A 12556-nucleotide genomic window follows, 5' to 3' on the forward strand; every position below is an offset into this window, starting at 1 on the left:
CCTTCTCTCTCCCCTCCCTTTGAAGGAGCCTGAAATAACTTTTGCTTTCTGTTATTCCATGAACGGTTCCTCTTTCTAGCTCACACAACTGAGGATTCGTAGCAACCGCCAAGTCTGGGCCTCTGCATCGCTGTGAATGGCCTTTCTGCCCTGACCTCCACCTGCCCTGCTTTTTTTGTTTTTGTCCTAAAGAAGCCAACATCTCAAACATGTAATCAGTAAAGCAACTATGGCCCTCCAGAGAACAGGCCCATTGCTACTATTGATGTTAGTTCTAAACCACGAGGCCAGCCAGCACTGACTATAACTTCCAGCACAGCACAGTGGACAAGCTCTAGTCTTCCCAGTATTTAAGATGACTCTGAACATCTAGATTCATATTCAGTAATAAGTGCTTCTCGTGGAGCGCCCTGAGCAATGGTGTGTCTCAGTGGGAGCATGGGTCCATGGGCAGTGTTCCTCTGTTCAGATGATCAGGGTCTGTCCTGAGCAGAATCTCATCTAGAGAACAGTGGCATGGATGGCCCTTTATCTTACAGCAGCAACGCACTGCCTTGCTTTCTCCCTCCTCATCCTTACTGACCCAGTGCCTTCCTGGGTGGATTAGGCTGTGAGTTAGGCAGAGGTGCTTCATTCTTTCAGTCAACACTGTGGAGCACCACCTTGAGTCAGGCACCATCATGTGGGCAACAGCTAGACATACAGCTGAGCACTGTCGTTTGAGCCTTGTAGAAGAAACTCTACTTTGTCTCTGGTCTGGCAGAAGCGCCCCAGAAGCCCATGGCTTAGACACTTATTTGTCGCTTAGACCACTGGATCTAGAAAGTAGGTGGTATAGCAGTAGTCAGCCTTTGACATGCTGAGTAGAATCCCTGCCTACTGGTTTGCTCTTAGTAGGATTTAGCTTAAGATTTAAGCAGTAGGGTTTGCTGAGTGGAGCTGCACCGTGAGGATGTGAGGGTGAGTGCAGTGTGTGTTAACAGCCCCTAGACTCCATGCTTGTTCCTTGGCTGGAAGAGCTCCAGTAGGACAGTACAAGAGCCGTCTTCTGCAGAACACACTCGTTCTGGTTTGTGAGGGAAGCAAAATTCAGGAAAGGAAACCTGATAACGTGGAGCAATGAGTAGCGTTATAGAGAAGGAGAAGAAAGAAAGCAAAAGCCAAGCCCTGCAGGCCTTAGGCAAGTGCTCTCTCCTCTCGCTAGGCCTGGCTACCCCCCCCCACCCTTCTTCCTATTCATTTTTTAAAGACATATTTAGGGACTGCGTATGATGTGCCCATTATAATGTTAGATACTAGGAGTCCATTGGCGTGTAAAGGAGACAGCCCCCATTCTCAGAATATTTACAGTCTCCATAGCTATAAGACAAGCAAATGGGTAACTACAAGTTATAAACACTATAGAGGGAACTGGATGCTCAGAGAGAAAGAGGAAATTCAGAAATGACTGGGCCCAGTAAGGCTGTGAAAGGGGACCTTGCTGCCTCCTGTGCAAATGTAAAACCTCTCCAGTCCTGCACAGACTGGTTCCTCTCCTCTCTGGGCCTATGCGCTGAGTTGTGTACCAGGCCCACAAATTCCTGAGTCACAAATTAGGCAGCACTTGGCATCTGATTTATATCTAGTCTTCTGTTTTAAAAAGTATTGATTTAAATTGCCTGCCTATATTGAAGGTCAGGGAGAGAGTGCTTCCATGATTTGAAGGAGACCTTAACTGTGAGGTGACTGTTCCTAGAACTGCCCATTGTAAAAAACCAGAGGGCTGAGAAGGTGATACTGTCACCGTTGTCTGGATTGCTCCTTTACCTCCTAAGGGCTCAGGAGAAGGTGCTTTTGGGAGAGGTGGAGCCTTGACTCCCTGGTGGTTGTGGGGTGCTCCTGGGTGTGGGGGAACCTGGCACTCTAGCTGTAGCCTTTGTTCACTGGCTTTACCTTCATTCCAGGGAAATACAAAGCAGCAGATGAAGAAAAAATTAATCCACCTCCCTACTTAACTTGCGAGAGCTTCCCTCACGCTGTGGACCACATTCTGCAGCACCTCCTGTGAACCAGCATGTGTTGTCTGGACTGGGTGGATCCCTTTCTAACAAGGGGGCATCAGTAGGCTGCGCCATCCAGTGCTGATCCTATTTAACCCTTTCATTGTGCATTAATTAGAAAGAGGGGTATTGAATTGCAGCCAACCCTAAACCTTGCTAATCTCTTTTGTTTTATAAAAGAAGATGGGACCTGAAGAAAGGGAGAGCTGAGATTTTGTGCCATTCCTGTTAAAATATTCGTCAGGTTCACTGGGCTGGAGGAGAAGCTCCTGTGGGCACAGAGGAGCCGTAAGCTCTCCATTCCTCCGTGCTGGAAGTGAGAGAATCCTCTGTGAGCATGACTGACTCACACAGAGATGCACTGAAAGGTGCATTTGGCTGTCATCAGGATGCCAGAGTTGAGCCGTGAAGCTCTGCAGACAAGCCACAGAGAAGCAAGCTAGCAGCAGTGTGGCGAGCCCTTCAGCTGAGATCCAGTGAAGTTGCTTTAACAGATGTGGAAAGCCAGATCTTCCACTGTATTCCCAGCACAGATGACTTTTTTTCTGTTCATTAGCCAGAGATGACTAATTTAAATTTAGAACCCGAATTTAATTTAAAATAATATTTCCATTAATAACCTATTCATTGCAGATACCTATTATACTGTGTAACAGTTGTTTTGGAAATTTTATGTAAAATTAAAACTATCAGTATTTTACAGATGTTTTAATTAGACATTGTTATTAACAGGAACAGTGCAGAAACCAAAATCAAGCCTTTAATGTCTTATAGACCGTGCATTTTTGAAGTTAGTGTCCACCGGGGACCTATTAACTGTACATTTGCAAGATTTCATTATTTTTGCCTCTGACACTATGGGAGAAATCTTTTAGGAACTATTGGGACAGATTCAGGCTTTTATGTACTTCTTACTACAGTTGTAAAATGAGATCTCGTCTCGGTGCCTGGATTATTCTTCTCATGTTAAACCCACCCAAATGAAGGAGATGAAGTAGGGAATGACTCTCCTGCTGCATTTGCATGCTGTGCCAATCCACGGCCGTGGCAATTGTTTTACGGGGCTCTTGGGCACTGAATTATTAGGATGTAATTGTGCATCATCACAGTGCTCACCTTATTGAGGCGCACACTAATGTTAATGAGCTTCAGGCTTTGATGCTTGTTTAGAGATCAGCTCCGTCTTAGGTGGAAGAGAACAAAGCTAGGGAAATGGTGTCTTAGTGAGTGCTCTGTTCGTGGCTTTATGAATGCCCTAACTTCGTACTCACACATTGGCAGGTGCCCATGACAGTGTGACATGACCATAAAGTCGGAATGACTGAAGGCAGAGCTCCGGTGCCCAGTGCTCTGACTGAGGGCACGTAAGTCATCTCACCCCTTTCTATGCAGTATTGCTGTTGAACATGGAATGTAGGAACTGAATACTAAATACTTAGCCTAGACAACCTGAAAGGAGCAAGCTCGATGAGGATTGGTCTTGAAAAGCTGCATTTGGATGAAAGCTCAGCCTGAAGGACAGCACGCTGCTCGGAGCCTGGGGAAGGGGACACATCCATCTGCAGTCTGGGATCTGGGAGCCAGGGTTCGTTGTTGATTGCTCGGGAATTAGCAGGTCCTCTGAAGCTGCCGCATACTAAACTGCTGTGCAGCTCTGCTCATTGCGGGAGGCTTCTGCCTCAGGGTTCTCTAGCTGAGGAGCTGAGGACACGGTGCTGAAGATCACTAGGAAGACTGGAGTCCACCTCCTCTCTGCTGACTTCCCCACCTGCAGGACGGAACGAGGCGTCATAGTGTCCTGCCCAGGTGGTCCTAATAACAGTGCCCTCAAGAGGTCCCACATCTCTTCACTGGACAAGATCAAGTCTCACTCTTCTTATGTCTGCTGCCACACAGGCAACTGAACCAATGGAAATGAACTAAATATCACTGGAAGTCAATGCTAGGAGAGGAGACATTTCAGTTTCAGTGTTCTGTCACAGATGCTTAAAGCGAAAGCTCATTAGATATTAGCCTACAGTATTGCTGATGCTCTGGAAACAGGACAGGGCTAAAGCAAGGAAGCTGGAGATGGTCCAGGTGTATCATGCTCACAAGATGGAAGACCTCAGCCAGGCATCCAACCTGGAGCAGCAGCCGGCTCCAGTGTCCCGGAGAACCATGGCAATCTTAGTTCGAGGTATTTCCTTAACATATTTAACATACGTTAGGGCTTGGTAACTGGCCTGTCCACAGAGAGACCCAGGAGAATAACTCAGAAGTTTATCTTAGACTCGCTAGAATCAGAAACACTCCAGTAACTCTCAGCTGGTTGGTCATCTTGACCTCCTGGAGGAAATGTGATCCGAGTGTCTTTGGAGCTTCCTTTGTCAGCTGTCTTAGTTTCTTTTCTTGTTGCTGTGACAAAGTGCCTTGATTAAAGACACTTGAGGGAGAGATTCATTTTAAATTTTAGTTCACAGTACAAGTCCTTCATGGTGGGGAATTCAAGTCAGCAGGCGCATGAAACAGCTGTCCATCCCCACTGGGGAGGGCACCATTCTCACTGCCTGGGGCCTTTCTCCATTTCTGCAGTCCAGAGTCTCCACCAGGAAGTGGTGCCACCCAGAGCACACAACTGTCACCACCTCAGCAACATAAAGAAAATACCCCGTAAGGAGCCTAGAGTGATTCTAGATTATTTCAGAACAGCACTAACCATGGCACAGGCCACCCCATGATTAGAAGGTTGTGTTGATATGAAAGGCTGTATCCACATTGATTTCACAATTAACTGCTCCTGGGCCAGAAAAGGCACTAAAGACTTTGGGAGAAGGAAGGCCAGTGGGCACAATGGGAAATGATGGGTATCGGAAGCAGTGAACACTGTTGTAGAATGTAGAGCCAACCTCCTGGTGGCCAGATGTGCTTCCATCACACCACACACACAGCTGCAGGTGGGTGCAGCTCTACCTGCCTGCCATACCACATCTGTCAGAGCCTATCATAGTGACAAGGCATAGACAAGGGACCACCTTGTGTGATGGCTCCACAAATGTCCCCAGGTGTGATGTCAGATACCACCTTGGAATGATGGCGCTGTCATTTCACCTTTAATCGCACACTTCAAAACTCCAGTATCCTGTAGGGTGGGGAAGGTGGAAACATCCCTGTATTTATTATGTTCAGTTAGCGTTGGATCAATGGCTCCAGTAACATGAAATTAAAGTCCTTAGGCACCTGCAATAAAAAAATTTTTTAAACTGCATTAATCTATTTGACCAAACCCTCCACCGTGAGTGGGAGAGTGAATCCCTTTTCTTACTACAGTCATTTGCATGGAGCCATGCTTACATTATCATATTTAGCTGTCATAAATCACAAAGGCCTTTTCCACATACGCTCATGAGGGCCTTGCTGGCTTTTTGCCATACCAGCCATCAAGATCTACTAGCCAGAAGCACATTTCTGTCTTTAAAAGGCAGCAGATCAAAAATCATACAAACTGCACAGGTCGTAACATCTCTGAGTATCTTCCACTGCTCATTTTCATGTCATATATTGGCACTGTTTCCGTGGCTGATGTGCCTGAGAACTTTGTATTTATTAAATGCTTAGTGTGGCCAAAGCATAGGAAGACAGCAGGCACAGCTCTGTCCCTTACAATGTATATCTTCTAAGCTGGGCACTGAGGCATATGAAAACAAGCCACTAATACAAAAGGCTCTGATAAATTCAAAGCAACCATAGACTTCCTATACAGAATGCAGTAGGCTGAGTGCTAGTGCTAGGAACAGTATTCATAACTCCTGGAGCTCAGGTAGCCACTGGCCTACACTGTCTTAAAGAATGTTTCATTCATTTAGTAAGAATGAAAACAGGGACCTCAAACCACGGAGCTTACATCTGAGGAGGACAGACAAGGAGTCAAAGACACAGCTGCCTCATACAGTAGGAGTGGCTGGGAAGCGATAAAGACAACCAGGAATGGTTTTGACGGAGGTGAGTGTGGTCAACCTGATGGACAAAAAGGATGCAGATGATACAGGAGCAAGGGGTCACCAGCCCTCGTTGCCAGAGTTTGAGAGTGATGCTCAGGTGCAAGTCAGCTGCTGCAGTTTCTAGGAAGATTAGGAGATCTGGCAATGTTAGATTAAGTTTCCATATTGAACTGGGCTGAGTTGTGACTCTCAGAGACTTCAGAGAGTCTCTGGCTCTCACTAGTCCTCCAGTTCATCTCCCTCCCAGCTTTGCCTATGCAGTTTATGAACCTTGACCTGGTGCCTGTGCTTCTAGCTGGTAGGTCTTGATGGCTGATATCATAAAAGGCCAGCAAATCCCTCGTGAATTTATATGAGGAAAGGCCTTTGTGATTTATGACAAGTAAGCACAATAATGTAAACGTGGCACCACACAAATGACTCCTACCTAGCACACTACTTATGTGGCATCAGTTTCTGGGCTACCACGTGCATTTGAGTTGTGAACTCTAAAATAAGTCAACAAAATTCCCCACATGTTAAGATAAATTTTATTTATTCCAACTATGAAGAAGCCAATGCCTCATAACTATATATATAATATGTTATATATATAATCCATCTATCTACATAATATCTATGTAGATAATCCATGTAGATATATATTATATCTAGTTATAGATTATATGTAATATATAATTATAGGTTATATATAAAATGTATAGTTTTACATGTTAATAGCTACATATTAATAAAGTATATATGTAAAGACTATATATATAATCTTTTTAACATGTGCATATATGTTCTAGAGACCAGAGGACAACCTCAAGTGTCACCTTCAGAAATACCATCCACCTCCTTTGAGACAGGATTTATTGGCTTGGAGCTCACCAATTAGGCTAGTCTGCCTAGCCAATGAGCCAGGGGTTCCTCCTGTCTCTGCTACCTCCCCAACACTGGGGTTATTAACGTGCAACACTAGACCTGGAATTTTTATGTGAATGTTAGGGATCAAACTCAGGTTTCAAGTTTTAACACAAGCCGACAGAACTATTGTCCCAACCCCGTGACCTACTAAAAGAATGATAGACCCATCTGTAGTTGAGAGAGCATCTCAGCAAAAGAACGGAAGAACACCGGAGAGTTGGGCGACAAGGAGACAAGCCACAAAACACTCTCTGCTGAGAATGACAGTGTTACAAGCGTGAACTCACAGAAGCTGCAGTTGCCCGTACCAAGCCTGCACAGGACCACTGTCAGCAGTCAGTGTGGACTGGGAGGGGCTCATGAGTCCCTACCCTCTCCTAGGGAACTCTAGCTTACTGAAGGGTACTGAGGGAAGGGGCGTCATTATATTGAGCCCGCTGAGAAGCCCACCAGTTCCAACAGATAGTTCCATATACATGGTCGTGCCTTGGTTAGACTCAGTGAGTCACAAAGACATTATCAAGGGAAAGGGAGGGAAGACGGGGCAGGGTGAGAGTCGCCAGAGTACATTATACATACATAGGAAACTGTCAAAGAATACATTTAATTAGTAAATCGGGACAGGAGAGATGGTTCGGTTGGTTAAGAACATTTGCATTCTTTTAGAGGACATGAGTTCAGTACACAACAGCTTGCAACTGCCTGTAACTCCAGCTACAGGTGATCCAGACGAGCTGACCCAGTCTTCTGGCCTCCATGGCATCTGTACACATGTGACATTCACTCACACAAAGAACAAGTAACTAGATAATCTACAGTAAGTTTGTGTACGAGTTGATCTCTTTTCTCAAACCTCCACTAAAATGAAGGAAACAGAGAGGTCATAAGCCCACGAGATCAGAAAGTAAGAGGATGCAGGTGAGAAGATGTTAACACTGGAAGATTCAAAGTGGGTTTCTAAATAACCAAACTGGGTATCAAAGGCAAAACCTAAACAAACTACATCCGTACTCTATCCTTCAGAACACTCTCCAAAACTGGAATCTTTGAGCGACTGTGTAGAGGGAAATGTAAGGCAGGGCTGAAAGTCAAGTGGCTGAAAATTAGCTGACAAACTAGCGGGACTCCGAGTAGCCAGGAGGGATGGAGGTTTTCCTTTATTCTCTGGGGAAGCAGCGGTTAAGGCCTTGAGGACAGTACCTATGAGGACAAGGCAGTGATCGTGGTGGTCAGCTAGGGTGAAAGGGGCTGAAAGGAGGATGGTTATGGTTCTATGGTGGTCTGCTTTCCCTGGAGCAGGCAGTGGGGAGAACAGAGAGTTACACGGGGCATTCAGCCAGTTAAAAAAGCATACGGCCAGCTGGGTTAGGGCAGCACTCTGAGTCCCAGCAGAGGCAGGTGGATCTCTGAAGTCAAGGCCAGCCTGGTCTACAGGGTCTCGGGAGGGAGGGAGGGAGGGAGGAGGGGGAGGATACTGATGGTATCTGACAAACTTGAGAATGTATTACAAGAAAGAAATTAAGAATAGAGGCTAAGAAAATATTTTTCTTCAAAATGAAGATCTCAGTTCACAAATGAGAAACACAGGAAACTTCTTCAAAATTTTATAGTCAAATTGTGAGAAAAACCTCTATTGCCTGACCCAACAGCACACACTCACTGCTGAAATCTCCACTCTGCTGACATCCATGACACGAGAGCTCATGTTTCCAAAGGAACACAGTTGTCCAAATGAGTCCAGCTATCAAGGATAACTTCCTCCCTTCCATCCCAGTCACGCTGGGGAGGCTCTCGGCTGCCTCTGGCCAGGTCAGGCTGGGCACAGCTTTATACAGACTCAAACTTCTCTTGCCAGGCCAAGTATCTCTCGGTCAGATTCTTTGCTGAAGGCTTGGTGTGAGCCAACACATCCAGAAAGTCCTGTGTGGTCACAGTGTCCAGCTGGATCCCAGGTAAATTGTTGCTCTCTAGACAAGAAGACAACCGTCAGAATGGGGCGCTGTGCCTCGTAGGGCTCAGAGTTCTTGGAAGGCTATTAGGCCAGGTCTGCAGACAGTGCAGACATCCTGTCCTTGATGGCTAGTGCAGCTTAAACATCTGAAGAGGGCTATGGGGTGATGGGGCGATGGAGCTTAAAGCTGTGATACCCCCAGGCAGTGGTGGCGCACGCCTTTAATCCCAGCACTTGGGAGGCAGAGGCAGGAGGATTTCTGAGTTCGAGGCCAGCCTGGTCTACAGAGTGAGTTCTAGGACAGCCAGGGCTACACAGAGGAAAAACCCTGTCTCAAAAAACCAAAAAAAAAAAAAAAAAAAAAAAGCTGTGATACCTACCCCCCAAAACACACACATACCATTCTGCCTCCAGAAGGGAGTTAAATATATTAAGGAAGTATATTCACTATTTGTATAGTGCCTCAGATGGATCCAGCCCCATATTAGTGTGTGCCAGAAAAATAAAAGCCCAAACTCTGAGGAGACAGATTATCATCCGCCAGCAGTGTGAATCTTGCAGCAGAGCACACTGAGGATGCATACAATGTAAACACCTTGGAGCCTGGAAAACCAGGCACCGGGCGCCATCTGCTGGTGAGAGGCGGCAGGACTTCTGCACGAAAAGCAAGGGCTCTGCCGTTCAGCTAAGTCCTGTGCCCATTTTAGTGTATGTATTTTGAGACAGGGTCTGGTTAAGTTGCCCAGGTTAGCCTTTGACTCAGTACAGAATCCAGGTTGGCCTTAAACTTGTTCCCACTTTAGTTCCTAAGTGGCCAGGAAATCAAGCATGCAGCACCATATCCTGCCAAGAGTTAGGATGCTTAAGCACAAAGTTCCCGCCCAAGGCCCAGCACTGTGAACCCAGCCATACCTGACTGGTTGTTTTCAAGCACACTGAAGATCTTTCGCACAGGCCGCATGGCTGCCTCCCTGCAGACCAGCTTAATGTCGGAGCCTGAGTAGCCCTCTGTTTCCTGAAATAGTTTCAAAGCTGGGCTAAGCAGGCAGAATGCTGGTGTCCTCTTCATTCTTGTAGGCAGGATGCAGTGTCTGAATGCTAGCTTAGAATTTTGTCATCCCTGTTCACTACACCAGCATCCCTGGGTTAGCAACACTGGAGGGAGAGAAAGAGCTAACAAGTCCTGCTAACCCAGCCATCTGGGTGACAGTTCCCTCATGCCATCAAATACGCTGTGAGAGGCCAGTGGAGGACTGAACCACCCAGCGTGCCTGATGGGGCCCTAATCCTAAGTCCAAGATACCCAAATGAGGGTGTTTTGTTCTTGTGTTAAATAAAGCCATTTCTGCTTTTGAGGGGCTTTAGAAAACATTAGGCTGAGCGGTGGTGGCGCACGCCTTTAATCTCAGCACTTGGGAGGCAGAGGCAGGCGGATTTCTGAGTTCGAGGCCAGCCTGGTCTACAGAGTGAGTTCCAGGACAGCCAGGGCTACACAGAGAAACCCTGTCTCGAAAAAGGAAAAAAGAAAACATTAGGTTTGAATGTCTACCCAGAGCAGATATCCTGGAATGTACGCCTGTGGCGGCTATTCTTGGTTGTCAACTTGACTATATCTGTAGTTAACTAAAACCTGAGGTGGTTATATTCATGAGGGATATTTTCTTAAATCGTTTAAACTAGGAAGACCTACTTTTAATGCTGATCTTTGAGGTGGGAAGATCCACCTTGACCTGGGCTACAACTTCTTTCAGCACCCAAAGGACCTGGAAGAAGGAAGTCTATTCCTTCATTAGAGAGCCATTCGACTGCTTATTTGGAATTCTGGAGTATACTGAAGGTCGACCTGCTGAGACTTCCAGCCTTGTGGACTGAACAACTACTGGATTCTTAGACCTTACTTTGGTAGACAGCCCATTTTTGGATGAGCTGAACCACAGCCTATAAACCACTCTGATAAATCCCCTGTGTGTGTGTGTGTGTGTGTGTGTGTGTGTGTGTGTGTGTGTGTGTGTGTTGAACACATATATGTGTTGTAAAAGCTCTGCTCCCCTACGGAGCCCTTATTAGTACACTATCCAATGAGGATTAACAGATACAGAGTTTTTCTTTGCAAAGGCTTTATCAATTCGTAACCCTCTGTGGACTCTGTTGCCCATGTTAGAAATGGAGTAGCTGAGGCTCAGAGAGTGAACACATCCCTAAGACCTCACAGCTAATATGACACAGGGCCAGGACTTGACTATGGGCTCCCTGAATCTGAACCCTGTGCTACTCCCCACAGCTCCCCAACTTCTGCTTCACTGTGGCCAGGCTCCTGAAGCCTGTCTGTTCATGGGGCGGGGCTCCACTGCACTGTGGGGCAGCCTGGATCCTGTCTAACAGTCACCGTTTGGTGTGTGCTGCACCCATGCCCTGTGCCTCCCACTCCAGGCTGCCCACCTGGCTCAGCACGCTGTACTCCAGCTGTGTGTGTAGCTCCAGGGCATGGTTCTTGCTCACAGGCGGCAGCCAGTGGTAGATCATGGCTTGTCTGGCCTCTTGGCTGGGGAGATCGACCAAAATCCTCTTCTCCAGGCGCCGTAACATGGCACAGTCCAGCTCCCTGTATCACAAGAAAACAGAAATGGATGGAGCAGCGAGCAGTGCTTCAGATAGACAGACTTCTGACATTGATTGTGTGTGTGTGTGTGTGTGTGTGTGTGTGTGTGTGTGTGTGTGTGTCTGTGTGTGTCTGTGTGTGTCTGTGTGTGTGTTTGGAGGTCAGAGAACAGAGTTTGGAAGCTGGTTCTCTCTTTCCACCCTGTGGGTCCCTGAGGTCATCAGGCTTGGTGACAGCTTGCCTGAACTCAGGGAGCCATCTCACTGGCCCCAGTAACTATATTCTAAGTGCAATTTAGCTTTACAAGAAGCAAGTCAATATCTTAACCGTCACTGTGTATCTATAACTGAGTAGTTACTGCAGCTACTCCATGTTATTTGAAAAAAAAATTTTTTTTTAATATGTGCAAAGGAGAAGAAAAGAAGGGAGAAAAGAGACAGCCCCTTCCAGACTCCTCATGTACAGGAGGTCCTTTCAGTGACAACGGGATAGGACATCTCACAATGACTCAGCTACGAGTACTTCATTGAGACTTTAACGTCAGCTGCTAGACTCGACCTTGCCAGCGAGCCCGCCATTCATCCCCGCCAGAGTGAATAACCACCTTGCTTCACTGCTCAGGTGAACCCAGCACCAGTACCTCCCTGCCTGTACCAGTGTGGCCTTTGGGGACACTGTCCCCACTTCCATCAGTGCAACTTCACATTTGTAAATCATTTTCCTAATCTTTTTCGTTAAGTTATACCTGTTTTTTAATATTGTTTTAATTTAGATGAGTGTTCATCCAAAAGAAGGGATTAGATTGTGAGCCACCATGTGGTTGCTGGGAATAGAACTCAGGACCTCTGGAAGAGCCACCAGTACTCTTAACCACTGAGCCATCTCTCCAGCCTCTTCCTAAACCTTTTAATATCAATAAATAGAGAAGCAAAATAACAGACCGCCATCCACCTATATATCTGCCATCCTGAGTGAAGAGCAGGCCACACTTGGCTACATCTGCCTCATGTGGCTTTCCAGGCAGCCTTACTCAATATTTCTTTCTTTTTTCTTTTTTTTTTATTAGGTATTTTCCTCA

The 12556-nt window shown here is 46.4% G+C and overlaps 2 protein-coding genes across 3 annotated transcripts in view; one reads left to right on the plus strand and one right to left on the minus strand.

Annotated features, from left to right (window-relative positions):
• The window catches only part of Hdhd2 (haloacid dehalogenase like hydrolase domain containing 2), a 29786-nt gene extending 24500 nt beyond the window's left edge, over positions 1–5286 (plus strand). For both annotated transcript variants that reach the window (XM_021150723.3, XM_021150725.3), the window contains exon 7: positions 1944–5286. In XM_021150723.3, the coding sequence (XP_021006382.1) occupies positions 1944–2047 (104 nt within the window). In that variant the 3' untranslated portion in view covers positions 2048–5286. The remainder of the gene's footprint in view (positions 1–1943) is intronic.
• Positions 5287–7517: 2231 nt separating this feature from the next.
• The window catches only part of Katnal2 (katanin catalytic subunit A1 like 2), a 70643-nt gene continuing 65604 nt past the window's right edge, over positions 7518–12556 (minus strand). Inside the window, exons 14-16 of the mRNA XM_021150655.3 lie at positions 11319–11481; positions 9792–9894; positions 7518–8895 (exon numbers count right to left, since the gene is read on the minus strand). Coding sequence (XP_021006314.1) covers positions 8756–8895; positions 9792–9894; positions 11319–11481 — 406 coding nt within the window. The 3' untranslated portion in view covers positions 7518–8755. The remainder of the gene's footprint in view (positions 8896–9791; positions 9895–11318; positions 11482–12556) is intronic.

Source organism: Mus caroli, unplaced genomic scaffold (assembly GCF_978045245.1).
Source record: "Mus caroli unplaced genomic scaffold, Mus_caroli_1 scaffold_19, whole genome shotgun sequence".
Classification (NCBI taxonomy): domain Eukaryota; kingdom Metazoa; phylum Chordata; class Mammalia; order Rodentia; family Muridae; genus Mus; species Mus caroli.